Below are 27,472 nucleotides of genomic sequence, written 5' to 3'. Positions count from 1 at the left end.
GACGGGAATTATGTGAGGTCTGGAAGTTACCTGTGGGATAAATAATCGGGGTGAAAAAAATAAAAGTCGGTGCAATGATAGTCCTATTAGCGGCCAATAGTCATATAGCCTTTGTCGGAAAACCTTGAGGGAACAAGAGACGCAGCCATTTTCTGTTACCATATTTTGCCGTAGCATAAAAAATTGGAGAACTTTACTGTAAAGTAACTAATGATGACATTTCACTTAAATTCGAAATAATGACATAGTCGTCGTAGGCAGCAGCTGCCATGTGTTTGTATTTGTAGGTTTTGATACAACAAGTGGAACCGTTTTTTGTAACCATACACTCTCCGTACATGATTATATGCACACAGGGGACAATAATTTTGGAAATATTTTACAACATCCCTGTAACATAACTAATGGTACTGCGTGAATTAAACTCCGCGTAACGATAGAATTCTGCTAGTAGCAATATTGATGTAATTAATTTACAGCTGCAACCGTTTTCGGCAGCCTATGCTTCTTCGCAGTTGCTGGAATTGTGGCAGCAAACGAGAACCCTGAAAACTTCCTGTCTCCACTTTGAACTACCAACTTATTACAAATAAATGAAACTCGGAGTTACGAGAGAGTCGTGGTACTGGCAGTCGTCATGTCATTGCTTCTGGGAAAGGTTGGATAGCACAAGAGAGGCAATCGTTTTCTTTAACTTGTTCTGACAGCAGACAACAATTGGGTAACGTCTACATCTTCCTGTGAACTAAATATGACACATGAATGCAACTCGGAGTAACGATATAGTTATGCTAGTAGCGATCATAACGTAATTGTTTGCAGGGTGTATTTAATGCAGAAATACTAGCAGCCCCATTCTATAGGGAATTAGCGGCAAAGGTTTCCTGGCTGCAAGCTTATTTTTGCGCACGCGCTGAAAAGATGCACAGAAACACAGATGTATGAAGCACTGCTTGAAATTTCGAAAGGATTAGCTGACGCGTAGGCTGGTACATGACACTTCGAAGGAAAACACCATAAAAGGTGGCCCAGAAGCCAGGGACTCACTTCCCGCGGCCGTTGGCGAACAGCTGAGCGGGGTTCAGTGCGGCAAGAAAATATGCAAAACAAGCTAAAAAAGAGTTGACACAGCATATTACCAAAAGATGGTGGCAGGTGACAAGCATTTTATCCCCAGCGTGACCGTGAAAGAAAGATAAACTAGCGCTGACAGGCGCGTAGTCTTCTTCCCGAGAAGGGAAACTGATAGTTCACAAAGCCACGTCCTTCCTAGGTCCACCCGTAGTCACCCAGAGTTTAGCATATGCCAGGGTGCAGGCCATGCGTCTTGAACTCTCAATGCGGACGCCCCGGGTTTGAGTCACCAAACGACATTCACCCAATCGCTTGGTCACTATGACGCCAGACGGCAGGGTTCCACGTTAGCGAGCCTTCAATTCTTTCGCCATTCGAAGTTTCTCCAGATGCCGTATGCTCACTTCTTTCGCGTAAAGGAAAAAACTTGCCTTCGAGATATGGCACTGGCGTGGTGTTTCAGCCAAAAGAGAGGTGGCCCCCACTAGAGTCACTATATAAGGTCACAGAGTATCGGCCCTCTTTTCTGATCATTGGTCAGTTCGGTTACGATCATTGGTCAGTTCGCATCCCGTGGCACTTGTTTACACTGTGACGGTTCGGTGGCGCCGCCATTTTGTTGCTTGCAGTGCTTCTTTTTAGTGTCTTCTATTTTGGGGTATTGTGCAAAAGGCTTCTAAAACATGCAAATGTCGTGTTTCATGGGGCAAATATGGTGTCCTTGTATTCTGTTTTAGTGATGTTCGCGGCAATACGAGGATTCCACGCAACATTCCAGAGATTTGGCCGGCACCTTATATACATCGGCTTCAAGCCTTTGCTGGTCGTCTACAAGGCGGAATACGTTGAAGTAAGTTTCCCTAAGTTAATGCGTATTCATCATAAGCAATTGTTGGGGAACACTGCGTGCCAGTCTGCTTTTGGACGTTATCTTAATTTTGGCTGCCTGTGTTGATGAAGGACCGCCATTTTCACTCCTATAGGAAGTCCTTTCAAGCCACAAGATTTTGACTAAGGGACCCCAGTACGAATTCCTTCACAGTTGGCTGGGAACAGGATTACTCACCAGGTAACCCGACGATACGACTAGCAAGACCTAACTCACCACTTTCACTTGCTTACACAATGCTGATCATCAATCCTTTCTTGTTAGATATAGTTACGGTGATGTAACGCTAAGCGTGTATCTAGTGGTATATCTATACTGCATTTTTTATTTTGTTAGCAACACAGGTGCCATAATGCTGCATACCTCGAAACGAGTAGTGGAGTCGTGTTCACTCATATTTCTTGGACGCAAGAGCGTCGTTTTCTATAGGGGAAATATTGGGCTTGTGGCTGAAGTTTGGCTGCGACATCTATGTTCACAAACCAAGGATGCGCCTATAAGTCGACGAATGATATTTTAAATCTGATGCTTGAGTGTCATATGTGAGCGAGCCCCAAATGACAACATGAACTCCTTACGGACAATGAATGGTGTGGCGTGCACACTTTTCAAACAAAATTTTCGCGGAAGGTAGGGCTTAAGTGAAAGGAAGCGGAGCTAAAAAGGGAAACCAAGAATATCAAATATCGCTCCTTATCAGCCAATTTAGCAGCTGTTATAAGGATACGATCTTTCTGTGATGACATAAAAACGCTAGACATTTACCGATGCAGCGCCAAGAACGCGTTCTAGCGACTAAAAATCAGATACAGAAATCGCAACTATATATCTTACATGTGACGACGGTATATTCCTACGATTAGATACTCATGATTACAAATTTCTCGTGTCGCCCCAAAAGACTAGTAGCGTGATACGATATCAGCCTCTTGTCACACTATTGAACGTGCATTGTATCAGTCCTATGATGCACAGTCACAAATAGTGGATGTCCAAACTATATGTACTCCTTAGCAGTGCAGGATATCAGGTTCTTTAGTTCTGAATTTTGAGCATTAAGACTTCTCATGGTTTTTGGGATCTTGGACTGATATCTTTTCGCTTGTTTATTTTACGTCAACTCATTAGCACTGGAGAGAAGTGGCGTTCTAGGCGACGGCTGTTCACGCCAGCGTTCCACTTTCGCATCCTGGACGACTTTATGAGCACCATCAATGCCCAGTCATTTATTCTAGCCACAAAGATGGGAAAGTTGTCCCGCACAGGAAAGAAGTTTGACTTTCTGCCTGTTGTGACAATGTGCACATTGGACATTATATGCGGTGAGTCATTCAAACCTACCGCTCTGCCCTGTACTGCTTATGAAAGCTCTTGAAAAGCCGCGTTGAAAGACAATGGAGTAAATTGTTACTTTGTCTTCACACACCTTCCGGTACCTTTGCAGAAACCGTAATGGGAACCGTCATCCACGCACAAAGCAACGAGAACAGTCCCTACGTAACAGCAGTCAACAGGTAAAAACTCTTCGGAAGAGTGTTGTTTATACTCTAAAAACTGCGCGAACTCTTGGTTAAAATGTACTTTGGGCTTTTAGGGAGTAGGATTATGATACATACTATAATTTCCACTATCCAATACCAGCAGGAGCATTAGAAAGGAAGGAATGCCAAACAATTCGCAGTGCATCTATGCATTCAACACAGCAAACTTCAGTCCAGAACAGTGCGTTCAGATACGCTTCGAAGTATCCCAGACATAAAAGTTCAGCTACAGGTAAAAAATTAAATTCTTCAAAGCTACCAAGAAGAATCAATAACTTATATGTGTTAGTTCCGGCGAAAAATGGGTATAAAGAAAGGTCACGGGTGTGATAGGCCTTTCTTGATGAAAGTGGTATAAGATAGGTAGGGCGGTCCAACCCAAAATTTAAGCTTTTGTACTCGGTGGGTGTGTAACATGATCCCCTAGATAGAAATTTGCGCAACGAGAGACCATCAGGTTATGGTAAATATCACATGATGTTGCCCGTTGAAACACTGGATATATTCCCTATGTATCACGACAAACTGCACGTTTGGAGAAGGGCTTATTTCGCCGTGGCTTGGTGCTAAAGAAGTCAGCGATGCGTTCCCGAATTAGCCTAAGAGCTTCAAAAGGCGTTCCATTCTGTAGAAGCCACGTATGAAATAAACGTATCGGGGAAAATTCCAGCTTTAATATGCATAAAACAGTGAAACAGCCCTTAAGCGAAGACAGTAAAACGAAGACACAGATACGAGAGCTGTCTGTATCCCGTTTATTTTCTTCGGTTCAGCGCTGTTTCACTGTTTTACGATGAAACAACTAGCCCAAACCTAAACGTTAGTTAGATGTAGGTATGGTGCTAGATGGTCCCGAGGGGTCATGTAACTAAAACTCAAGCAGCGCCACCTCTTCAGCAAGATCTTGAAAAATTTACGGCTGCTGGGACAGTCGTTGAATGAAAGGGCATATCCAATATGAGTAGCAATGGTGTATCCTGTCAATGCAGTTACACTAAGTGAGCCAGCGAGCCCAAGTGAGGCCAAGGTTCGCATAGTAAAAAAAACAGCGCCGTGGTGGCTCAGTGTCTCTGCCGTTGTGTTGCTGAGCACAAAGACGCGTGTTGGATCTCCGGCCACGGTGGCCGCTTTTCTGATGCAGGCGAAAAGCAAGAACACCAGGTTGTTCTATATTTCATGGCACGTTTAATGTCCACAGGGGGTCAAAATTAACCCGGAATCGTCCACTACCACGCTCCTTATCGTGTGTGTAGCGTCGGCGCATTAAACCTCATAATCCAGTAAATCAACCACATGCCAAGAGAATGTGGTGATACATGTATGCTTGACGAATCTCCACAAGTAATAAAACCCGTTTAGGTCGCAAAATGGGGCTGGCATAATGAAACGTCACCAACAATTGAAGGCCTGGGCATGAAAATCAGTGCCCGCCCCCGCCGCACGACATTCAGCTTCCACTGAAACCGTATCCGAGTCTGGTAAACGGACCATTTGAAATATAGCTACCGGTTAAAGAAGTTGTGTGAAGAATGAAGTTGTTTAAAATGGGTATGTAAATTATAAAACGCTGCTTGTCGTCTGCAGGTTGGCCGAGCTTTTCCTGGAGCGAGTCTTCAGACCTATTCTTCACGTGGATTTCATATATCAACTTACTCCCATGGGAAGACAATACAACAAGTGTCTTGATACGCTGCACACCTTCACAAACAAGGTTCGAATTTCATGTTTCTCATGTAGCTGTTGTAGTCGATTCATGATTCGGAAAACTTAAACAGAAAATTTAACAAAATAACTTTATATGCTTGGAATAATGAACTTGACAGCACATTAGTCACCGTGTCTGCATTATAGGAAAAATAAACAGGAACGTGCTCACAGCTTACTTTGAGGTGTTCGTTATCGAAGAAGCAGGCTAATAAAGTGGTAGTACGTGCTTTTAACAGTTGTGTGCCACGGCCGTCATATTACCCTCAGAAAATGTCTGATACAATTCACGTTCGATCAATGGGTTAAAGAAGCAACGTTACTTGGCTTGGACGAATTAATTGTAATAAAACATCAATAGCTATCGAACACTATAAGATATAAATTCTGTTTGTGCGCTTGTTCAAGCATGCGTGTACCACTGTCGTATGTGTGCATGCGTGTGTGTGTGTTTGTGTGTATGAGGGGGCGAATATATAGGCAACTATGCGAGTATGTGGAGCGATAGCTGAACACAGAAAGGACATCTGTGACGACTTGTGGTAGCGCGCGTCTCATAGAAAGCCGCATGCACAGCCTTCCAGGGCATTGAAACTCAGATCAGGAGTGAAGGAGTGCTTTTTAATGCGTTACATTTACTCCCGAGTACCCCCGCAGCCAATGCCGCATTACGCCTTGCATTTCCAGAAGAATGCAGATTTGGCAGAAGTAACACCTTCAGTCATTAAAAAACGTAGACGGAGAGAAGGGGTCGGGCAGAATAATGAAAAAACTAGAGAATCAGTAGAAAAAATAAAATGTTCACATAAATAATCTGCAAAATCAAAACCAGGCATTATATAAATCCCCCTAAAAACCGCATATTAAAAGAAAAATCCGCAAAAAGAATGCTAAAACTACAAATAAAGAGGAGCGAAGATAAGCGACTCGTTAAACGCCCTTCATTACGACAAGCAAATGCTGATTTGGCAGAAGTCCGCAAATAAATAAATAAATAAATAAATAAATAAATAAATAAATAAATAAATAAATAAATAAATAAAACCTTGGTTATAATAACGTAACTGGAGATAATTGTTCGGACAGAATTTTAAAAAAAACACAAGAAATCAGTATATTAGGAAACAGAATAAACATTTATTTAAAAAGTCGTCATTACAGGCCTTGTCGGCTGCCCAAGTCCAAGCAGCCGTGGTCTTGGGCTGGCCGCGTCGCCTTGGTTGTTAGGCAGGGCTGGCACGAAAAGAGAAAAAATGAAATTTTTCACAAAAATGATAATCAAAAATATGAATCTCAAACATCGCGCCCCCCCTCCCAAACCCAGGAATAAATGAGAAAATTCCCCAAAAGGACGTTAGAAATGCGAATTAAAAAATAGCGTAAATGAACCCACTCTGTTGTACGCCTTGCATCTTCGGAAAAACATATATATACGCGTTTCGTCATTATAAAGGTGGACCATCAACATAGTTGTGGACTGGGTAAGACTGCAGGAGAAACTCTGCCCATAAGCGTGATGTAGTTACTAGGGGCCTCCGATTCAGTATGTGGTTTCGTAATGACAGCGTTGTTTTGGGTGGACATAATCAGTACAAACGAGAGAACGATAGCCATATCGATACCACTTTCGGTTATGAAGAACTGTTTTATTAAAAGGTACAAATGGGAAACTGAAAAAACATTTCAGTGCAAACGTGATGCTGCGAAAGCTAAATAAATTCCAGCCTTCTTAAAAACTGTTTCGCTATAGGGAGAATGTATATAATTGCTTTTATTTTTTAGTTTACATTGCTTCATAAAGCAAGGTTTAATCATTTTTTTTCGAAAAAAACGCCCAGGGTAACATACGCGTGCTATGATTCCTCCCATCAGGTTTAGGCGCGTTCGCGTATCTGTAGTATGCCACCAACGCAACTTGCACCGCGCATCCTTAAATTTCAGCGCCTCTCTGAGTACGTTGTACCGCTTTTCCTCCGTGATGGATTTCCGCGTGGTGACATCTACATGCGATTTTTTCTGGTCTGGTGGGTCTGGTGAAGCTTCAACCGCTACACCGAGTGCCCTAAGCAAGAAAAATAAGAGCGGCAATGTGATCAACTGCATTCCCCGGAAATAGATCTTCCACTGCTACGAGTTCTAGCGGGCCGGGTAACTGAAATGCGCCGTGGCCCATATAAGAAGTAGTTTCATTGTTAAACGTACGTCACTGACGTCGCGCTAATTGCGAGACGCCAATGGTTGCGGATTAACACTAAGTGCATTTGATGCTGGAAATGCCGCTGTTGAATTAAGCTGCCACCGACTATAGGATGGTATACATTTACATCATCGTTGAAAATAAACAAAAAAGCTTTTAAAGCACAAGATAACCCAACGTCTGTCGCTACTAATAGCAATACGTTGCTGTAAAAAACTCACACTTTAGACAAGCACTATAAGGATGCTATGAATCAGTAGACAATTCTCTGAATTTCTGCAGATTTTTTATCCATATTCACATGGCTCAGGTTGAAACACGGTTGTCATGTTTTACCTGTTCATTCCCGTTGTTTAATAACATGGTCTATGCATTTGGGGCTTATTTACATATTGTACAGGTTTTCATACATTGCGCGTATGTGTTACTGAAGTAGCGGCACATCAAACATCTTCTGCAATTTAATAATCTGTTCGTACAAACGAAGGGCAGCTAACAACAAATTTGCAAAATGTACATGTTTAATCTTCCTAACCAAATTAAAACGTCATGTTCAAGACTTGTTCAAAACCGAACTTTTAACATTTGTTCACCCCTGCAGTGCTGTATGACACTTTTACTTCGATATTTAGCCGCCATTTTTGTTGTACATTATGCGTTATTGAATTGATCTTTTTGGACAGACCACCTGTTGTGAAAATTTTCCTGGTTTCGTACACACTTACTAGCAGGAGGTCTCCTACAGGTGCGAGCTTTCGGCATGCCCCTGTGCATTTTTTCATGTGAACATAAGACGATATTTATATTTTTTCTCTTTGGCATATCAGTTAAAAACGCCCCGTTAAAACGTTAAAAACGTTAAAACGTTTTTAAAGTTAAAAACGTTAAAAAATATATTGCCCTTGGGTATTTGCAATGAAACACACGCAACAGCAGAAAAATGCGGTATATGACGGTAAAATACAATGCACAACATACAAACTTAACAGAAGAATCTAGCTCCAGAATGGGCACTATATCTCCCTGCGCATACCTCCCTAAGTTGGTAGTGCGTATTACTGTTGCGGAACATAAAACGTTGGACATGATGAAGTCGAGAAGCCAACTCAAGCCCTGTCCTTACATTTATTCTATTTTTAGTGGTTTTACGTCACGGTACTTAAGAATGCTGGCTTCAGTCTCCGCTCCATTACGTGTTGAGCTCATTCTCTTAAGATCACTTTCTCCTGATAATTTGCAACCGGCGCAGGTGATCGCTGAGCGCAAAGCATCGCTGCGTAAGGAAATTGACAGCGGCCTAATCACACTCCAAGAAGATGAGTCGCCAACCAACGTAGGCCGCAAAGCACCGCGCCCATTCATGGATCTCCTGCTCCTAGAGCACTTCAAGGGAAACATCACCGACAATGGCATCCGGGAAGAGGTGGACACATTCATGTTCGCGGTAAGTTGCTCCCGCTCCAATTAAAATAATGTTAAACCGCTATCCTATCTGTTTAACATTATGCCTGTCTACCGCCGACTTTCCCCATTGCAATAAATGAGACCGCCTTTGTAGCAAATCACACCATAACATAAAGCAGCTCTTAAAGGCCGGTACTAAACAGACCAATAATAAAGATGACTTGGGTGTTTCTCGCTGCAAAGACACCAGCCAACATGATGGGGTACCAGATCGGGCATAGTAATCATGCGCTGATGCCACAGCTTCGAATCCGGAACCCCGAGCGCCATAGGCAGCCCGCAAGGCGTCGAAAGGCTGCCCTTTGGATGGATGGAGCTCAACTTGCCGTAAATGCCGGCTGCAAATTCTATTGATGCGAGGTGTAAACGCCAGACAAATACGCTGCGCTGTTTTCATAGAATCGGTAGCAAACCTGATCGAGTCATGCTGTAAATGTCATATCGTGGGGAATGGCGGAAGCTGCAGCGTCTCGGGTCCCTCTAGCGTGGGCAGCTATAGTGACGATGATTATTACAGGCTTTCCCTTTGCATTCTGACGTCGGTTGTCAACAACCGACTCGTTTGTTTTGTTTAAATCATTTGTTTTACCCCTAACCAACTTTATCCATTTGCTCCCTACCCCTGACTCCCTCTCCCGGGGTTATAAAATTCATTGCTCAGCTGCCATTTTTTTTGCACTTGCACATTTTTTTTGTTTTGTTTTACTCCTGCAGCGCTGATACTCTCGCGCTAATACTCTGTGGATGCGGAGACCTGGTGGAGAACATCTCCACGGAGACTAGCCTTCCGTAAGAGGTTGTGCGGCCTTACGTTGCACTCTGCACGACAGGCGATTGCGGTGTCAGGGACGCTTAGCGTGTTCAGTTTCCGGCGGTGTTCAGTATCGTCCCGGTGGGACAGGGTCGGAGGCAAGCGCTAGCGCTTGGGACGAGAAGAAATTCGGGGCAACCAGTTTGTAGAACACCCCGTGAGCAGCAGTGCCTATTCGAGATTGCCGCATGACCTGCCGTCTATTTTCTTCCATTTAATTCACACGCATTCTGAAAGAGGGCACCAATGGGAAAGAGGGCTTTTAATCAAGATCTCTGTCTAGGCGCACCTTCTGGGCACACTGAAGAATTTACATAATTTTTATTGCCACACTTTTGGAAGCATATTTTCCTAAATACAAGGAGTTTCATGCCTATACCCCACTTATCAAGGTACACTGATTAGATACGGCAGCTTATATTATTGCACCTTGCATCATATCGCATACGCCCCTAATACTGTCGTAATGCACTTCAAAAAGCAATTTCCCCGTATGGTTCCCAATCGTAATCCTCTTTCGGTGGCCAGCCTGGTCAAAGTCCTACATTACAAATGTGAAAAACCGGGAATACTTTATTTCAAATTTGCCGTTCTAAGTACGCTAAGTGGGCTAAAACATTGACGTGCTACATTGGGGTCACAATCTTGGGTCCTTTTTAATGCATCCCATTTTTCGGTGTGCAACTCTTCGCACAACCTCTCAAAATTTCTCTCAAAATCTCAGACCTTCTCGTATTATCTCTTCGAAGGGTCACGACACGACTGCCATTGGGATCAGCTGGGCACTCTTTCTCATCGGCCACAACCCCGAAAAGCAGCAACTAATTCATGATGAGCTGGACTTCATCTTCGGTGACGACAAGGACCGCTACGTAACTTCGGATGACTTGAAACAGATGAAGTATTTGGAGTGCGCACTCAAGGTAAGCAAGAAGCATATGAATTTGTCACAATATGCTTTCAGGAGTGAAATTCAAAGTACAGACATTTCGCACGTAAACTCGTACACCTTGGAAATTAACAAATTGCGTCTCTGGAAAAGAAAAGCATCTTCTACAACGGGCGCGTCTCTGTAGAATAAGACTTTGTAAACATTAGTTATTCCCACTAACACGACAGCTTCCTGCAAGAAAGACTCAGAGGTTCTACGCTGAACTCAGCCGTCATGCGGTGTCCCTATATGAAAGGCGGTCACCCAGACAAAATCAGAAAAATGGCCTGTGTTTTCATCGCAAGGTTCTTATTGACGAAATAGGGAGGTCATGAGTCATGCAGAGAGAGCGGAGTGGGAGAGCTAGGTTGAGTTTGAATAGGTAGGTTTGACCGGTCTGTCTTGAGAAGGATTACTGTAGTTATTCCGTGATCCGTGCATGAAGTGTAGGGCGCGAAATAATAAGTAGGTCGTAGTTCGCTACGTTTCGCTCTTTGGGTAATCGGGTAGAGGGGGCATTCAGGACTATAGGCAATGGTTGCAGAAAAACGACCCTTCTCTGTTTGAAATGTGCCTGAATCATTGCGAAAAATCCAAAAATTTGAACTTTATTCTTTAATCATAGTAAATTATCGATCATTGTCTGCAACTCCCTTCACTGCCGCTTTAGAAAATGCCCTACATGTAAAGCCGCATACCTCTCTACGGACGTAGTGTGTACCACTCTGGCTGAACATAAAACATGGGACATGACGAAATGAAGTGGATTCAAGCCCAGTCCTCCAATTTATTCTATTCTTAGTGGTTACACGCCACGGTACTTATGAATGCTGGCTCCAATCCCAAAATAGGAGCTTTTTTCTTTAATGATATTAAATTATTGAAAATTGTCTGCAACTCTCTTCACTGCCGCTTTAAAAACCTTGGCAGGGTAAAACTGCGAGAACTTGTAAGTTTTGTCTATCATGTATTCATAAACGGGCTGTTTTCCCTCCGACAGCATAAAAACCAAACAAATGTCCTAGCAGTAGACAATTTTGTGGCGCTAGTTTTGCCGCTGTTGCTTTGGTGTAGTGTCGGGTTACCGTTTAGTGCAGGGGAGCAACAGTTCCTACAACGCTAAACGATTCCGTCACAAAATAAAAACAACAACGCAAATAACAACCCGTAAGCCTTCCACCACAGAAAACACGTCTGAAAGACGCAGTGGCTAAACCTGCAATTTTACGAAATGGACGCAGGTGTCGTCTGCAGGTCAAACACTTCGGGAAACTCAAATTTTGGCGCTCTGACAGCCAATGTGCCCCGGCTATTGCCTTTCAGGAGAAGGGTTCAATCTTGACCGAACGACAAGCAAGAATAACTAGAAGTTCAAAGCATAAGTGTCGTCCCCCGGGAGCATATACATTAAAATAACGTTCGAGCTTCAATGTCTTTTCTGTCCACCGATGGGAAGCGAGCATATGCTAATGACTGCACTTTACAGTAAACCATGCCAGGTAGGTCTCTTTATGGCATGGTCACTAAAGTCCCTACTAAGACCCTAACCAGAATACAAACGCATCAGAGTGGTCATTATCATACGTGATATTGCAATCCCGCTGTTCTAGAACGAAATGAGCCGCTGACAGTTTAGCCGCATGCACGACGGGGTAAGGCTTGTGTAATCTTACAAGAATTCTATCATCACTGATGATTAAAGTTGTTTGAATATGTTGTGTGGGTTTCAGGTGGTGCTAACCATCGCATTACTATAACGTGATTGCCCTCAGGGACTGTGCAATATCTCTTGCAACACTTACTGATTAAGGTTTTAATGGTATAAACTACAATGTAGTTACATCTTTGTCCAACTATGCATTTTCACTCTGTACATCGAACAATGCTTACCTTTTTGTTGCCTTTCTTAAGGAGAGTCAGCGGATATACCCTTCTGCACCTCTCATCTCCAGGACTTGCACGGAACCATTTACTCTGGGTAAGCAGAGGAAACCATTTTAGTTAGCTTTTTTCAGTACAAAATGGGAACAAATTGCCAAGAACCCCTAAAAACAAATCTTTTTCATGTGCGCGAATCTAAGCTTTTTAGATGTCCTACTCAAACGTTATATGAGGATATCGTTAATTTATGGGAAACAGAAACCCTATAAAAGGGTTTTAAACAACGCTCCCTCGAAACTCGAAAGATCGCATATTACATGCATCTGGTACTGCCGTTTTCAGAATCCGGTTTTCTTTTCCGTTCCTAGTAGTACACACTGTGTTACCCTGCCACAAACGACGGCTTCTGAATTAGCCATTTTCGATGCGAGAAAAAAAAAAAGCTTTTTCACCGTTCATAGTTGCTTTGTAAATTACTGTCGGGTGCTTTGCGAGAAGGAAGATGCACATCACTTTAGACTTTTACTTCAACTCCTCAAATTTTCAAAACGTTATGGCGGGTCTGCAACATTTTAGCTGCCATTACAGGCTAACTACCTTCATATCGTCTTAAAATACCGGCATTGAGTCGTTCTTTATCATGTCATTATGCTTGGATGGTAACATCAAAATACATTTAAGGAACACCAAGCGTCAAAAGGCAGGAATCGTGTCACCATAATGAGTAAAAAATTGTAACCTAGACACCCACAATGTTGAAAACTGTTCAAAATGGTGTATACCTTATTGGGCGGTAAGCAGCAACGGAAACGATGCAGTCGAGGAACTCTTTACCATTGATTTAAGATTCGCCTCTTTGTATTCTCGAACACAAGGTGGAGTCACCCTTCCGAAGGGTTCGGTTGTTCAAGTTGGAACGTACTTCCTGCATCGGGATCCGAAAGTGTTTCCAAAGCCCGAAGAATTTGTTCCTGAACGATTCCTTCCGGAGAATGCAAAAGGACGACATGCTTACGCATACGTTCCCTTCTCAGCAGGACCCCGAAACTGCATTGGTAAGTTCTGCTTCAATAATTTTTGTTTACATTCACGGCATCTATCGTCCACTACACTCACCGTGAACGTAAAGAACACTCTAAAATTATCCGTGAAATTTTCAAAGTATGTGCTTTTTTTGCGAGCGCTGACTAGCCAGGGAATGCCGGCTAAAAAAAGCATGGGAGTTCAAGGCCGAGCGGAAAAATAGGAGTAATATATATTGTAAGGGAGTTCGCAGGGACAAGCATCAGGGCAATACGGAAGGGTCAACGGGTAAAATAATAAACCTGTCAAGCGTTTGCAATGAATCTAAAATCGAGCCCTAACTATAACACATTAGGTTAAAGTAAAACCAAAAAGTGACAAAAACATTAGCAGGCCACCTGACTAAGTGTCTGAGCACTTGTTCCACTTCGATGTATTAAACGCTGCTTTGCTAAAAACTGTGACGTTCTTTGGTGGGAACAGTTCTCTTTCTACCGACTATTCTTAGCCTGAAGAACGGCATAAGAACAATGAAGGAAGCTCACACCAACGCGTAATACTTGAACGTAGAGAAGCTGTGCGCAACCTTTAGGACCATCATGACAGTTTAAGTCCACAATTGCAGCCGATTTGCTTTTTCTTCGCTGCCGCAGCGGCCTATACTCCATCGTTGTTGCTATACGTGTTAGCTTCCTTCACATTTTTGAAGCGATATCCATTGGACATTACCTTGAAGGGGCGCATGCTATGGGGACTCTTTCTCATTCCGAGCAAGTGTTACCACGATTATGGCAAATGCTGCAGTTTTTTTTTTTTTGTGTGGCTAATCGTAGCGAATCTGCCTAAGTGGGTATGCTTGCCTTCAAAAACCTGTGCCTTGGACGCTGGGTGGTCGCCGGTCGGTCGGCGCGAGGCTGGCGCTCACGCGCGCACGTTCGGCAATTTCTTGGTATTTTTAACTGCGGACACGCAAAATTATGATTTGCTAAAGGTCTTCGCTGTGAAAATAAAGTGGTCTTCCTCCTTTTGCAAAACCTCTACCTTTTGACTCCGCTTCTTCTATGGTCTACCGACATTCCTTAACGATAGTGGTATTCCTAGTGGTATTCCTAGTGACAGTTTCGCAGGCTTGACTATTTTGATACGTTCTGCAACACGTCACCCAATAAGCAAGCATGTTGTCCTGTGTTCTTTACTTGCTGGACGGTAAGCAACCTACGAAGTTTTCAGGGAATAAAGGGATATCCTTAGTTTTTTTTTCGGTCATGTTTCCAGTCCAATTTTCGGTGTGCACGAATATTTGTTTTGTAATTCTTCAAAGTTTCTTGTGCTGTAGTGTTTATTGCAAAAGGTCTAAATGGTCCATTGGGCCAAAAAGCCGGCACCAAGCGTCCTGCTTTTGTGTAACTCACCCTAACTTTTTAAGGACCGGATGTCACAGAGAGTTATTGTAAAATCCAGGTATGGTGGTTTCTAACTTCAAAAGGGCAAAAGAAATGAGAGCAATCAGGAGTAATCAAAATCAATTTCTATTTCATTTGCTGCACCCTGCAGTCATCTACCATATCTTTTCTAATATTTAGACTACATAACCACACAGGCAAATTATTTTCAAGTGCACTGCCAGCCTCCAATTATAATAAAACAAATTGCAGTCAACTTTCCCTCTGTCAAAAACAGGCGAGTCTTTGCTCTAAGGCAAATGATACGTGCATATCATGACACACTAACACAGTAGCGGTCCCAAAGGTTGGTTTTGGGGGGAGGGGCAATTTTTTTTTTTTTTTTTTGGGGGGGGGGGGGGGTTAAGGAGGCGAATAAAGAACCGCCCCCTCCGTGCACCAGGTCTTCGGAGGAGTGATAACCATGCCGGCGTGTGCCCGTATTCGGTGTAACTCGCTTGCGCACAAATCACTTAGCGACCCAGTGGTTTTTGGGCCCCTGTAGGCGGTACAATGGCTGGTTCGTGCCCCCATTTCTGACGGCCGCAACACGTTTCCGACCTCGCACAAGTGGGATGCTTAAAAAAACAAAAAATAAGAAGCTGAGGACCTCTTGCGGGGGGGGGGAGGCAATCGCCCCCTTTTCTCCCCCCCCCCTCCACCCCTTCGGACCACCACGGCACTACCATAACTGTTGTTTTTTTATTTCGTTCCCACCTTCCAACACAGGCCAGAAGTTCGCACTCGCCGAGGAGAAAATTGTGATTGCCAACTTGCTACGCCGCTTCAAGGTGAAGTCGATCGACCACAGGGACGAAGTGGCGCTTGTGGCCGAAATTGTGCTGCGACCACGAAGTGGCCTCAGGATGCAGTTCATTCCCCGATGATCGCCTGTCCAAAGAAAAGTCATCACTCCCAGTTACAGTTATTTCCAATTTCAGTCCACCGGTGTATCACTGTGAATGTCAGTATTCCCATTTGGGACTAAATTTTTACAAAAAAATTCCAGTTTTTATACGTGTATAAAGGTAATTCCAAAAAAATGTCATACATAAGCATCTCACCCCCAAAGGTACTGTTTACGAATTCTATGGTTTGTGCCTGTTAATAAACTGTACTCGACTGAACTGAATGTGAAGTGACAGATGTGCTATCTTGTAGCCATAAAAAGAGAACAAGTCCACATGCGTGGAATTTTGGTTATAGGCTAGGTTTTCCCTTCCGCAGTTGTGATTTATCTAAGGACGTTATCTGAAAATTCCCGTTCGCTATGGCAATTACACGTTTTTATTATTGTAAAAAAGTATCTTAAAATATTGTGGCTATTTTCTTGGAACGTCCCGCCGCACTTGTTCGCTACATTATTATACTCTTTTCAGAATCCTAGAGGGGTTTGTTCCGAAAACATCAATTTCAGGGTTGGAGTGAAAACACCCATTATATATTGCAGTAAACTGCAGAACTATAGAAACTTATTCAACAGAAAAAATATGGCAAGGAAGCTCAGCACGGGTAGTGCGCATGTATACTTGCGTTCGTTATAAATCATACCTTAAGAAAAACATTCTGCTCGACAAATACACCGTAACATAAATGCTGCACTGCAACAAAGCTATAGCTGCGTTGCAATGTAATAAGAATGATAGTTAACCAGAGCTTGAAATGGGGCTAGTTGGTTTTTTACTAGGAACATTAGTGGCGCTAGGCGGGACAAGGACGACGAATTACACACAAATGAAGCGCACCGTTTGCGCTTCATTTGTGTGTAATTCGTCGTCCTTGTCCCGCCTAGCGCCACCAATGTTCCGAATAAGAATGAGTTCGAAAATATTTCTTACCTATTATTCCTAGCAAGCAAGTTATGTCAATAAACTTGGAGAACTCTTTTTTCCGTTTCTTACAAAAGTGAACGGTGCTTCCAATAACTTACACCCATCGGTGGCTAATTTGGCACTGGCTTTACTAGGCACGTCACCGACCGAGGCACAGCGTCATTTAGCACTGGGGACGCGTGTCTGCTGATCACGGCACCTGTTTTTTTTTAATCCGATAAAAATAAAATACCCATATTCACCAAACTTCAGGCTATGTTTCAATTACTTGGTGTTTATAGTTTTTCTGGGCGTTATCGTCAGCATGCAAATCCGCAACCCAAATTGTTATTTTTTTCTCTGACTGGTATCTATGAACCAACCATTCAATGTTCGCACTATTAGCCCCAACTTTGAGTGCGTTACAGATAGTTTATTTATTGTTCCTTGCGACCACTTGTACAATTACGTTAGATAATCTTATGCAACACTTGGAAACCTATTTCATATCTGTGCCATCGGAAGTTATAAATATGGCTACCTTTAGCACAAATACAAAGGCTACTTAGCAACCTCCTTAGCGAAGACTATGTGCATAATGACACAAGAAATTATCCCCTGAGTCAACCAAACTTCAGCTAAAGTTTCTACAACAAAGAGCAAGAAATTCCGGTGAATGCTTTGATTAGTTTAGAGTAAGTATTTGAACATTCAGCGGCGATTGTTTCAAAAATGCTCGCAGTGATACCTTGCTCAAATTCTAACAAAAAGGTATAGGGAAACTGCTAAGCACTTGTGGTTAGTAGATCGCACCTGACCGGAAAGTCTCCAATTGATTCGAAGTGCTTCTTGTTAATCTTCGCTAGAATAATCAGAGTAAATTCGACTCTACAAAACACAAACTTGGTAGAGGGCAATTTCAGTTCCGATTGGTTCGTAATATATCCAATGCCAGGATCTGGAATCTAATGCTGTCTGCATTATCTGTGATTGGAATATTTTGTCGGCGTTAAGAGCAGGATTCAACTGAACAGAATTCGAACTAACGCGTTTGTTGTCTTTTAGCTACAAAAATACAAAACAAACTATGCGCACATCAGGACTTTTTAATGTGAACGCGGTGGCACCGTTGCGTATTCTGATTTAATAAAATAACATTTGTATGAAACATCAGAAATATGCCATTTCCACACCATTTCGGCCTTTTTATTACCGTGACTAAACAAAAAAACATTCAAATCATGTCTCTCGCCTATCAGAGATTCTCTTCCAAACGTTTACTAAGTCCCAATGTTTACTTCAAGACAACGGAGGGAATTCTCCTCAAAATGTGAATTCTAAGCGAAAACACACGGTGCACAAAAATTTGACCACTGAAACGGCACCATTGCTTTTTCTGTGAGTGTGAGTGAGCCTCAAAAGCCTCTGCACCATTGAATATGCCCGCTGTGTAAGTGGGAATGGGCAGAGACAAAGGAACAACGAAATGTAAAATGAGGCAACCGGACATCACAGTGTCTTCGGGCCAGAAAAAAAATTGAACAGTTCATAGGGTCCAAAACACTTAAATGAGCGCCAGAAATGGTTATGCACTTTCGTCTCAAATTGAGCCACGCCGCACAAGAGATGTACGTTTTTATGAACTTTTGAGGGGCGTAAAAAAACAAGTCTCGTTCGTGTTTATTTTTTCAGAAAAAAAGACAAATCAAAAAAAGAATATTCCGTGCAGGTCTAAAAACTCAACATCTTTCTTCAGGTGAATGCCGTAGATGTCTCACAAAACGCGATAAGCGACTGTAGTGGCTGGCGACTACACAAATGAAGCCAAATTACGGCCACTGTAAATTGTATATAAGCCAATCAAATATACCTAGAAATTTGTTTGGATTCGAATGGGATTTGAACTAGGGTCACCAGAGCCGCACCGAAGTGTTGTGACTATAGTCAACGCCGCCTCTATAAACACTGCCTGACACGTCGGCCGCTTTCCAACGGGAACGGTAGGGACGCTTAGTTCAGGCACTCATCCGCTATGTGGAGCGCACCGGCGGACGCTCCGCCTTACGTCACTGCTCGCGAGTCGCGAACGCTGCACCCACTTCTACGACGTGTGTCTGTCAGTTTGCTGTTGGGTTTCAAGAGCGGTTTCGCTCACGTCTTAGCCGTGACGGGGCGATTATTGTGGGGAGCACTGCGGATCTCGTTCAACGTGTCATTTGCATCATAACTTCTGAATTTGTCGAGATATGACTGACGAAGGACGAACTGAAATAGTGTAAGGACATAATAATTGTCGGGTAGACAAATCGTAAACAGAAAAACGATATTTTCGGATGGTACAGCCATTATTTTTATGATATTTCTTTCTCTGGAGCATTTACTGGAGAGAAAAATTCGTGCACATTTTTAGATGCGGCGCATCTCTTGCTCTGAGGCATGTCCCTCCTGCGTCGTCGGCGGCGGCGTCCGTCCGCAGCCCTCCTCCTTTCGCCTCTCCCACAGCTGTGTGCAACACTCTCACTCCGGCGTATTAGCATAACGGCAGCTGGCGCGCTTGGTTCGCGCGCTTCGCTGCGTTAACGCTGCGTTAACAGCTGCACCGGTGCGCATGTGCGCGCATGCGCGACTCTCCTCCGCGGTCTCCTCTCCTTCAACCCAATGGAAACGCTAATTGAACCCCCAGATGCGCCGCATCATACCAGGGTTCCCTCGCGGGGAGATGGAGGCCATTTTTGTTCAAGCGTTCACTTCTACCATTACACTCGAAAAATATCGCGTGCTTGTAAATTTCAGGAGATGAAGAAAAGAAAAGGATGAGATGTAGAGGGTCCAGCCACGCTGTCCATGCGCTTCTACACTACAGTTCTCAATTTGAAACTGCGTACCGATGCGGAGTGCGAATAGCGTGGACAAAACGACGCCGAAATGCGAAGGGGACAGAGGGGGACGCCCAACTCAGAAAATTTCAGGGCCCGTGATCCAAGTAGATAAGCGCGCAAAGCCGGCATCAGCCGCAGCAGCTCAAGTGATGTTGCGTCCGCCGTGGCAAAGGCGGTTTTATCAGCGACAGGCCAAGATAAACAGGCATCGTAAGAAACAAGAAGGCGTAGGAGCTCCGCCTGGGTAACGCTAGACAAACTGCTAAATATTTTGCATAGTTTCCGAGAAGCGGCGCTGGCTGGTGGACATGAAAGCACGCAGGAAGGCTACGGAGCGGGAAAGGGTAGGAGAGAGCGGCAGGAGAGTGGCTGTGGCTGTTTGGCCATTTTTCGCTCACGCGTTAGGTAATGTTTATGCAGGCGGCGTTGCTACAGTGCTAACCCGTTACTGTGCAAGGGTGAAACAATATTTATCCGCTTGCGTGCGGCACGATAGAGAATGTGAAGACACCGCCAACACGATGCAGCACTGAAGAAGTCTTCGATAATCGCTGGCTTTCGCCTTAAAATTACTTAAGAGACTTAAGTTCCCGATGAACTTTTCCGTTAACACTGAAAAAATAAAATTGTTACATGCTGCACCAGAAAAGTGCGAACAGAACTTCCGTCCTCCAAATCTGCTCATGATTTCACTTCAAGGCATTGATATTAGAAAACGTTTCCCTTCATGCGGATTGGCCCTATTCCAACGAATTTCCCTCACGAAGTTATTTTTGTTTTTGTAATGTTGTCCTGCATAAAACAAGAAAAAACATTTTTTTCAACCATTTTTTTTTTCAACCTCTCACGCCTCTATACCCAGGAGCCATCGAACGCCAGCGCACTGGATCTCTCAGGAATATCACAGCATAGCCTGAACGCACACCTGTTGCTGTGTCTTATAACGTGAGGCCAAATCATGGAATAAACGTTTCTGCATGCACCTGGAGATGCTGTACGCTTGCATTTTCTTTTGTTTTTTTACTTCAATGATAGCTGACCCACGCAGGACAGCCAAAAACTGAGTGTTCAGTGGCACTGGTTGTTGGTTTACTACAACGACAATTTTCTTCGTGGAATACTGAAACTGAGAAAGCAATGCAGGGACTTTGGCATGCGTTACAGTCCAATTATCCTGGAAGTTGGTATCTCCAAATTCTTTGTGAAGTTTGGCGATTTTTCGAAGAAGCTCGGAGTCGTGAACGACGAATGTTCCCTACCACTCGCCTAACGACGAACCGACCCGGTATAAAAGCAAGCACTTCTTTCTTTTTAGAATACCGTTCCCCGTGTTCATACCGAACATTTCCGTTGAACGTCCTTCACAATGGCAATTTGGGCAATACGGTGATAAAAATACGAGAAAACTGCCAGTCAGTACGGTAGGTATGACATTGGGAAGCGTAAGCAATGAGCCGTAAAGTATAAGCGCCATGCATGATTATGCAAGGGCATTGCTACATCATGGCTCTGTGCGTGAACACCTTATTTGGCCTTATTTCGAAGCATCAATGTCCAAAAGTGAAAAGAAAACTCCACATCACTTACCGGCTTCGCGACGCCGGTCTATGAGACCCAAAGCCAATGGCACCCTAACATACCGGTTGTTTCATACCTCAACCGCATATGAAATATTGCCCTTTCGTATATCACACCTTCTTCGTTATCAGTGCCATTGGCCGATGGCGATTGTCCTCCAACGCAAAAAACAGGTAAGCACTGCATGGACATAACACACAGCTACAGCATCAATGGAATGATGAATATCAATATGACAATGAATATGGCAAACAGCTACAGCACCAATACAGACATCTACAGCACCTGCCTATCTTAGGTGGCGCCCCACAAAGCGGAGCCAGCACTTACATAGATGAAAAACTTCAGTGATACAAACTGAAATGTACTCCCACACTGTATGCGGGTTTGGATATCAGTTCTAGGTTTTCCGTACATAAGGACTATGTTACAGCATTGGCGCCAAGATTAATCGCAGAAGAAATCGCACAGTTATGCAGTAATCACTTTTTTGATCACTTAAAAAAATGGCCATACCTTTTAGTTTCAAAGCAACGGTCATCTAAGTGATCTGAGAACCCCACACTGCAACCGACAGGACAACTGGGCCATCTAGCGATCTAGCAACACCCCTCAAGATTCACACATACGCCGTTTATGCCACATTGATCAAAACAATCGTCACCTATACTTAGCCTTATGCTATTCTCAGAAGGGTTTCAATGAATGCATTTATTGTACCATATTTACCAGCAATACAACACTCCCGATGTTGTGCAATTACCTGTGTTTAAGCGCTTAAGTACACATTAGCAAAAACGCCCGTGCGCCGAGATTTTCGTGGAAGTTGAAGATCCTCACGTGGTGTCTCATCCGTTTAATGCAATAACAATAACAGAACAATAATAGATGCGGCCACACTTCGAAACACCGAAACCCCCAGCAGAACCGGCATCGCAGCCACTCGCCAGTAACTTTTTACAATATAATTCCACCGAGTTTCAAGCATTTCACGAAGAAAAACTACGGGTACGGTGACAAAAGGTACACGTAAGTACCTGATTGGGTCCCCGATCCCTGTGCAGGCATCAGCAGTAGCACAAAGTTACAAAATACCCAAAGAAAAACTCATTAAAACAGATAACCGACCAAAACGATAAATGTAGAAACACTAACCTCACTTTACATAACATTGGGAGCATGACACAACATATCATCACACAACTACACTTTATACATATTCAAAACTTACAAAGCACCGAAACTCCCTGAGCAAATTATTTATGCCAATAAGGAAGGTATATATAACATAAAGGAGGCCAACAGTTACATTTTCTATAAATGATGTCAATGTGTAGGTACAGCAGGCGTCGGAACGAAATGTTTTTCGCTAAGGCTTCTGTTTTGTTCCATAAATAAAAGTTCCGTTCCGGTTAATTTTCGGAACAAAAAAATAATGGTGTGTAATGGTTCGTAACGGTTCGTTGCGGACCACAAGAAAAATTGAGAGTGGAGTTCCCAAGGCGGTCTGGCTCCACTCGCGTACAAGCGCGATATGACATCTTCGTTGAATTTGCTGCTGTAATCTGCTGTTTTCTCTGCAGTACGTTTATGCTGCTGTGATCACACCAAATATTGCATTTTCTTTTTCTCCTTAATCATTACTTCGTTCTTCTGAATTTTGTGCTTATTCATCTGTAGCACCCCCTTACAACGATGCTTTATGATAAAGTAGGTTATATGAATGAATAAATGCAGAGTGGACGAATAAATAAAGAAATAAATATTTGTATAATTAGCAATAAATTAACAAGGCCATGAGGTCTTCTTCGCAGCCAAATGCTGGCGGCGTCACATGGTGAGCTATAAGCACTTGCCATCGAGAGGGACGTATAGTGTTATATCCAATTCTAGAACATGGTGACAGACGGAGAGTAGGAAAAGAACAAGCAAGCCTGCGAAAACAAAGATATCGCCACGAAACGAGAGGTTATTTTATATGCAGCGAACTGGCGGCAGTCTCCTACCTTGCAGCATGATAACTGGGATGAATTCTGAAATAGAAAACCGAAGCAATTTTTTTTCGTTTTTGCTCCTGAAGAAAATAATAAATAACCTTTCGGTTACGTTTTCGTTCCAGCCAAAAATATCGTTTTTTTTTTGTTTTTCAGTTCCGGTTTTACTTTCTTTCCAACGCCCTGCACGGACTTACGAATAACTGGCCTCTGCAAGAGCGCGAGAGAGAGCCAGTGAATAACTTCATTTTAGATATACTGAAGCGTCAGCGCCAGCCTCCCAGCCATATTGCTTGTAGCAGTTGGCAGCTGCACGGCCACTCGATTTCCCCCAGTTCATCAAGTGACGTGCTGGCGCAATCCGACCTTGAGGCGGCCCGAACATTGAGCGCCCGCCCGGAAAGCTTGCAGAGAGGGGGCGAACAACGACCGCCCGCTCGCCCAGTTGGCACGTGTACACACAACACCATCTTGTTTAACAGACCTACGTACGTCGCAGCAGTGGTCAGACACCGGCCTTCTTTTTGTCGCTGTCTGCAATAGCTGCGGTTATCTCAGACCGGGGCAACGCCCGCGCAGTGATTCCACAGGCGTTCATCACAACGGCGCAGCGGGTTTTGTACTGATACCAGCGCAGACGTTGACGTGTGGACGATTTGGGGAAAGCAGATTAGAGCCGGTATCAGACTCATGAAGATTTCAGTGTTCGCATGGCAACCGGCATTTATTTCCAGTTCGACTGCACGACTCACCTGCTCCAGTGACTCTTGATTTCAAGTGAGTGTACTCACTTTTCTGAGATTTGTGAGGGGGGAGGGGGGGGGGACGAGATAAGCCCACTGAGGAAATTATTGCCAGCCGGAATCAGTTTACCTCTCTCCTTGAGTTCGGTACGCCCGGGGCAACATATTTACGATTTAGCATTTTTATAAATGTTGTAGTAGCAGCTTCGTGCAGCGAAATGGAAATTTGGCATAATGAAGGGACGGTGGCCAGAAGTCTCGATCTTCCCTTGCATGCCTTGTTGACATCCCTGTGACAGCAACTTTATTATGCCAATATATAATTTTACTGTGTCGCGTTGGGTATAACCAGGACAGACGAGGCTGTTAAAAGTGCGGGTTTCTCCTCGAGATATTTTAAAATGCTCCCGTTACCGCTGGTACATCGCAGGTATCGCTGATTTAGCGATAGAAATTTAGCCGACGAATTTTATTTTTTTCTGGTAAAAGCTGGTGTTCACATCGTACAAGACACAAAACTGCAGCCCCGGTCAGTGATGTTCCGAACTCGGGAACGCCTCTTCCCCCCGGAACAATAACAATTTGTAGGCCTTCTTGAAGAAGCAGATAAATCATATTTATTACATTCCACATTCTGACCAATTCTTTATGCATATAAACAGACCCCGAGTATTGATTGATTGATTGATTGATTGATTGATTGATTGATTGATTGATTGATTGATTGATTGATTGATTGATTGATTGATTGATTGATTGATTGATTGAGTGTGGTGGTTTAACGCACCTACACAATGCAGGCTATTAGCCGCGCATTAGTGCAGGTATTTGGATTACTTTTGACCCTCTGGGCATCTTTAACGCGCGCCGAAATCTCGAACATACGGGCGTCCTCGCTTGCCGCCTACATCAGAAAAGCAATTTTTTTTATTACTTGCGTGCATAAGTATTGAACACTGTGAAGGTCCGTAGTGAATTCGAAATGTTTACGGACACCAACCGTATAAGTATGTTTCTAAACAGGGAGTGCTGAGTTTTTTGGGCAAATAAAACGTTAGGTCTTTATATTTCAGTCACGTACTTTGCAAGGTACTGGAAAGCTGAGGAACAAAAAACATTAGTGTCTTTCCACTCTGTGAAGAAGGATGACCTGCAAAGCTTGATGCAGTCCACGGAGTGCACGAAACAAAGCCGGTTTGTTGGAATTTGCGGGGGCGCACACTTCCTAGCCACTTCCTAGCCACTTCCGATGGAGCACACTTCCCATTAGCTGATTGAACATCTCAAAGATCCAAGCTTTGTTCTTGCAGACAAACATGGAGCTGCCTGTGTCCCCCCCCCCCCCCCCCCGCGTCGTAAGCATCTTACTCTTTGCGTAACACACAAACCCAATCCGCTCTGCCACTAAAGACTCCGAACAGGTCCCATATTGACATTTAAATTCCGCGTTTAAAACTCGCACCAGCAAAACGTACTACATGCCATTCATCAGTACGGGCATGAAACCTATATCCGCGCATGCACCCCCGCCTCTCTCCCACTGTTTTACACTTCAAACCTGCGCACGCAAAACCCGGCAACCGTTCATATGCGCGCTTAGAAGTGACAGACGCGGTCGAAAATATCCACTAAAAGCCCTCTGAAGAAGTGATATTGGCTCACGCAGGCGTTGCAAGCGGGAAAGTTGCTACTCGGCGAGCAGAACTTAGGCGGAAACAGCAGCGCCAGCTGCTTTCCTTTGTTTTTGCCCCCTTTCACGCTTGTGTTCGGGCCAACGCTTAAATTCTTGCTCTTTCTCCAAACGAACGGCATGCATCCGTGCCATAATGATGTAATTCCTGGAGGCCTTGAGCTCTATTATCGCGTACAAACGTGTAGCTGTCCGTTTCCTTCCCCCTCGTATGCATCTTACTGTGTGTGTAAGATGTCTGTGTAACACATCAACCCGCACAAGAACCACTCGATTGAGGAGGACAGCCGACTAACAGCATTGAGCCATGTATTTTCTACATCTAAATCACAGCGTGAGCCAGATAAGGGAAAAGTTGACAGTAGTGCCGCAGCGGGGCTATGAGAAAGAGCGACGGAGGGTGTACCAGAAACGTGAAACAGCTGCGTGGGAGGTGGGAGAGTGGGCTGCTTCCGAATGTGCAGTACGAGCCACCGTGAGAGGTGAAGGTTCTGAAAGGGGGCGAATAGGAGCCGACCGAGCGCAATGAGCTACAAAGGGTACCGTGGTGACTGGTCAAGGGCTGGTCAAGTGGTGACGTGCATGGCAGGGTTCAACAGAAAGTTCAGCAGCATATCAATGGCAAGTGAAACTAGCCTTTCGCATTCACATGCCGAGAAAGATCCAAGCATCCCTCGCCATTTTTTCATGCACTAGCTGGAGATGTACCCATTAACGTTACAATGCATTCCTTGGCGCATTATTTTCTTTCCAACATTTTACACGAGAAGTCTTGGAGTCGCGAAAGACAACGCGCTTTTGAAACTTGTTGCATGAAACCGTGATGAGGGGCTCATTCAATCAAATATTTACAGGTGACCGCTTTAAAATGGTACTATTACAACACAACAGAACAACTAACAGAGTGTAAACACGAATAAACTTTGTCACCGCTTACGTGATTTGAAAATCGCCACACGTCGTGCTATTTTTACATGATGACATTCAGCGATGTACTTCTGAATATATTTCATAAAGCGAACGGCGCGAAGACGGGACAAGGAGAAGAGTAACAAACGCGAGCACTGACTGACTAACTGACTGACTTATGCAATTTACCTATAAGACCGGCCACATACTTCCGTGAGCTGTTGCTATTGACTAAAAAGGCAATTCAGAGAACTGTACATATTCCCTGTGGACGTATTACATCGTTCCGGGTGACCATATCATTATTTCTAGTAACACCTTCGCCTTCTAATTTCTGTCTATTCAACAGAGGGACGTGTTTCTCGTGTTGGCTGTCATTGTCGTCTCTTTTTCTTTTAACATAATCTATCTCCGTTGGTTGCTCTCTGGTGCTGTTATTTCCTAGTCTAGCGACGTGTCCGCGCGAATAATTGTATTTCTACCTCCTGCTGTGCACCAAACAAGAAAGCCTTTTTTACACTTTCTATCATCGAATGAAGGCTGCCGGTTTATGGTGATTCGTCTTCCTAAACAGGTGAGGCAAGTATTGACACTCAGTTTTTGTTTTAACTGGCGAAATCATTTCGGTTGATGTATCTGGGAACGCGAGCGTTTGTATCGTAAAAGCGGTGACAAATAAACGCCGAACTACGGCCGGTCCACTCACGAGGAGGAACACATGCTACCTAGAGTCCACGTCTGCTAAGCCATGGATTGACAGCTCTCTGTAGAATATATTTCCTTTTAGGCGGTATTGCTTCTGCATCGAGAGGAAAGCAACGCGTTCATTATATTATGCTAGGGCCAAGAGAGGACGACGTCTTATGCCCAATATATGGTGCCTGTATTGCGCATGACGCTCAACTACAATT

At 43.8% G+C, this 27,472-nt stretch overlaps 2 protein-coding genes and 1 long non-coding RNA gene across 7 annotated transcripts in view; 2 read left to right on the top strand and 1 right to left on the bottom strand.

Moving 5' to 3' along the window:
• LOC144153962 (cytochrome P450 4V2-like) overlaps nt 1–16,089 on the top strand; it is a 137,134-nt gene extending 121,045 nt beyond the window's left edge. For all 4 annotated transcript variants that reach the window (XM_077685755.1, XM_077685757.1, XM_077685758.1 and 1 more), the window contains one exon: nt 15,687–16,089. In XM_077685755.1, coding sequence (XP_077541881.1) covers nt 15,687–15,844 — 158 coding nt within the window. In that variant the 3' untranslated portion in view covers nt 15,845–16,089. The remainder of the gene's footprint in view (nt 1–15,686) is intronic.
• A 295-nt stretch (nt 16,090–16,384) lies between these two features.
• Nucleotides 16,385–16,890, bottom strand: LOC144153971 (uncharacterized). The gene is made up of 2 exons (XR_013319417.1): nt 16,746–16,890; nt 16,385–16,640 (listed from the first exon to the last, which is right to left on the bottom strand). It is a non-coding gene; the product is annotated as an uncharacterized LOC144153971 (long non-coding RNA).
• Nucleotides 16,891–23,710: 6,820 nt separating this feature from the next.
• Nucleotides 23,711–27,472, top strand: part of LOC144153969 (cytochrome P450 4c3-like) — a 28,367-nt gene continuing 24,605 nt past the window's right edge. Inside the window, exon 1 of one of the 2 annotated variants that reach the window (XM_077685771.1) lies at nt 23,711–23,996. The gene's annotated coding sequence lies outside the window, so the exon portion shown is untranslated. The remainder of the gene's footprint in view (nt 23,997–27,472) is intronic. The other variant, XM_077685770.1, reaches the window with a different exon arrangement.

The sequence above is a fragment of the Haemaphysalis longicornis genome, unplaced genomic scaffold (assembly GCF_048455015.1).
Source record: "Haemaphysalis longicornis isolate Haplotype H1 unplaced genomic scaffold, Haemaphysalis longicornis Haplotype H1 scaffold_9, whole genome shotgun sequence".
Taxonomy (NCBI): Eukaryota; Metazoa; Arthropoda; class Arachnida; order Ixodida; family Ixodidae; genus Haemaphysalis; species Haemaphysalis longicornis.
The sequence above is the reverse complement of the archived record's forward strand: the minus strand, read 5'-3'. Positions and strand labels throughout refer to the sequence as shown.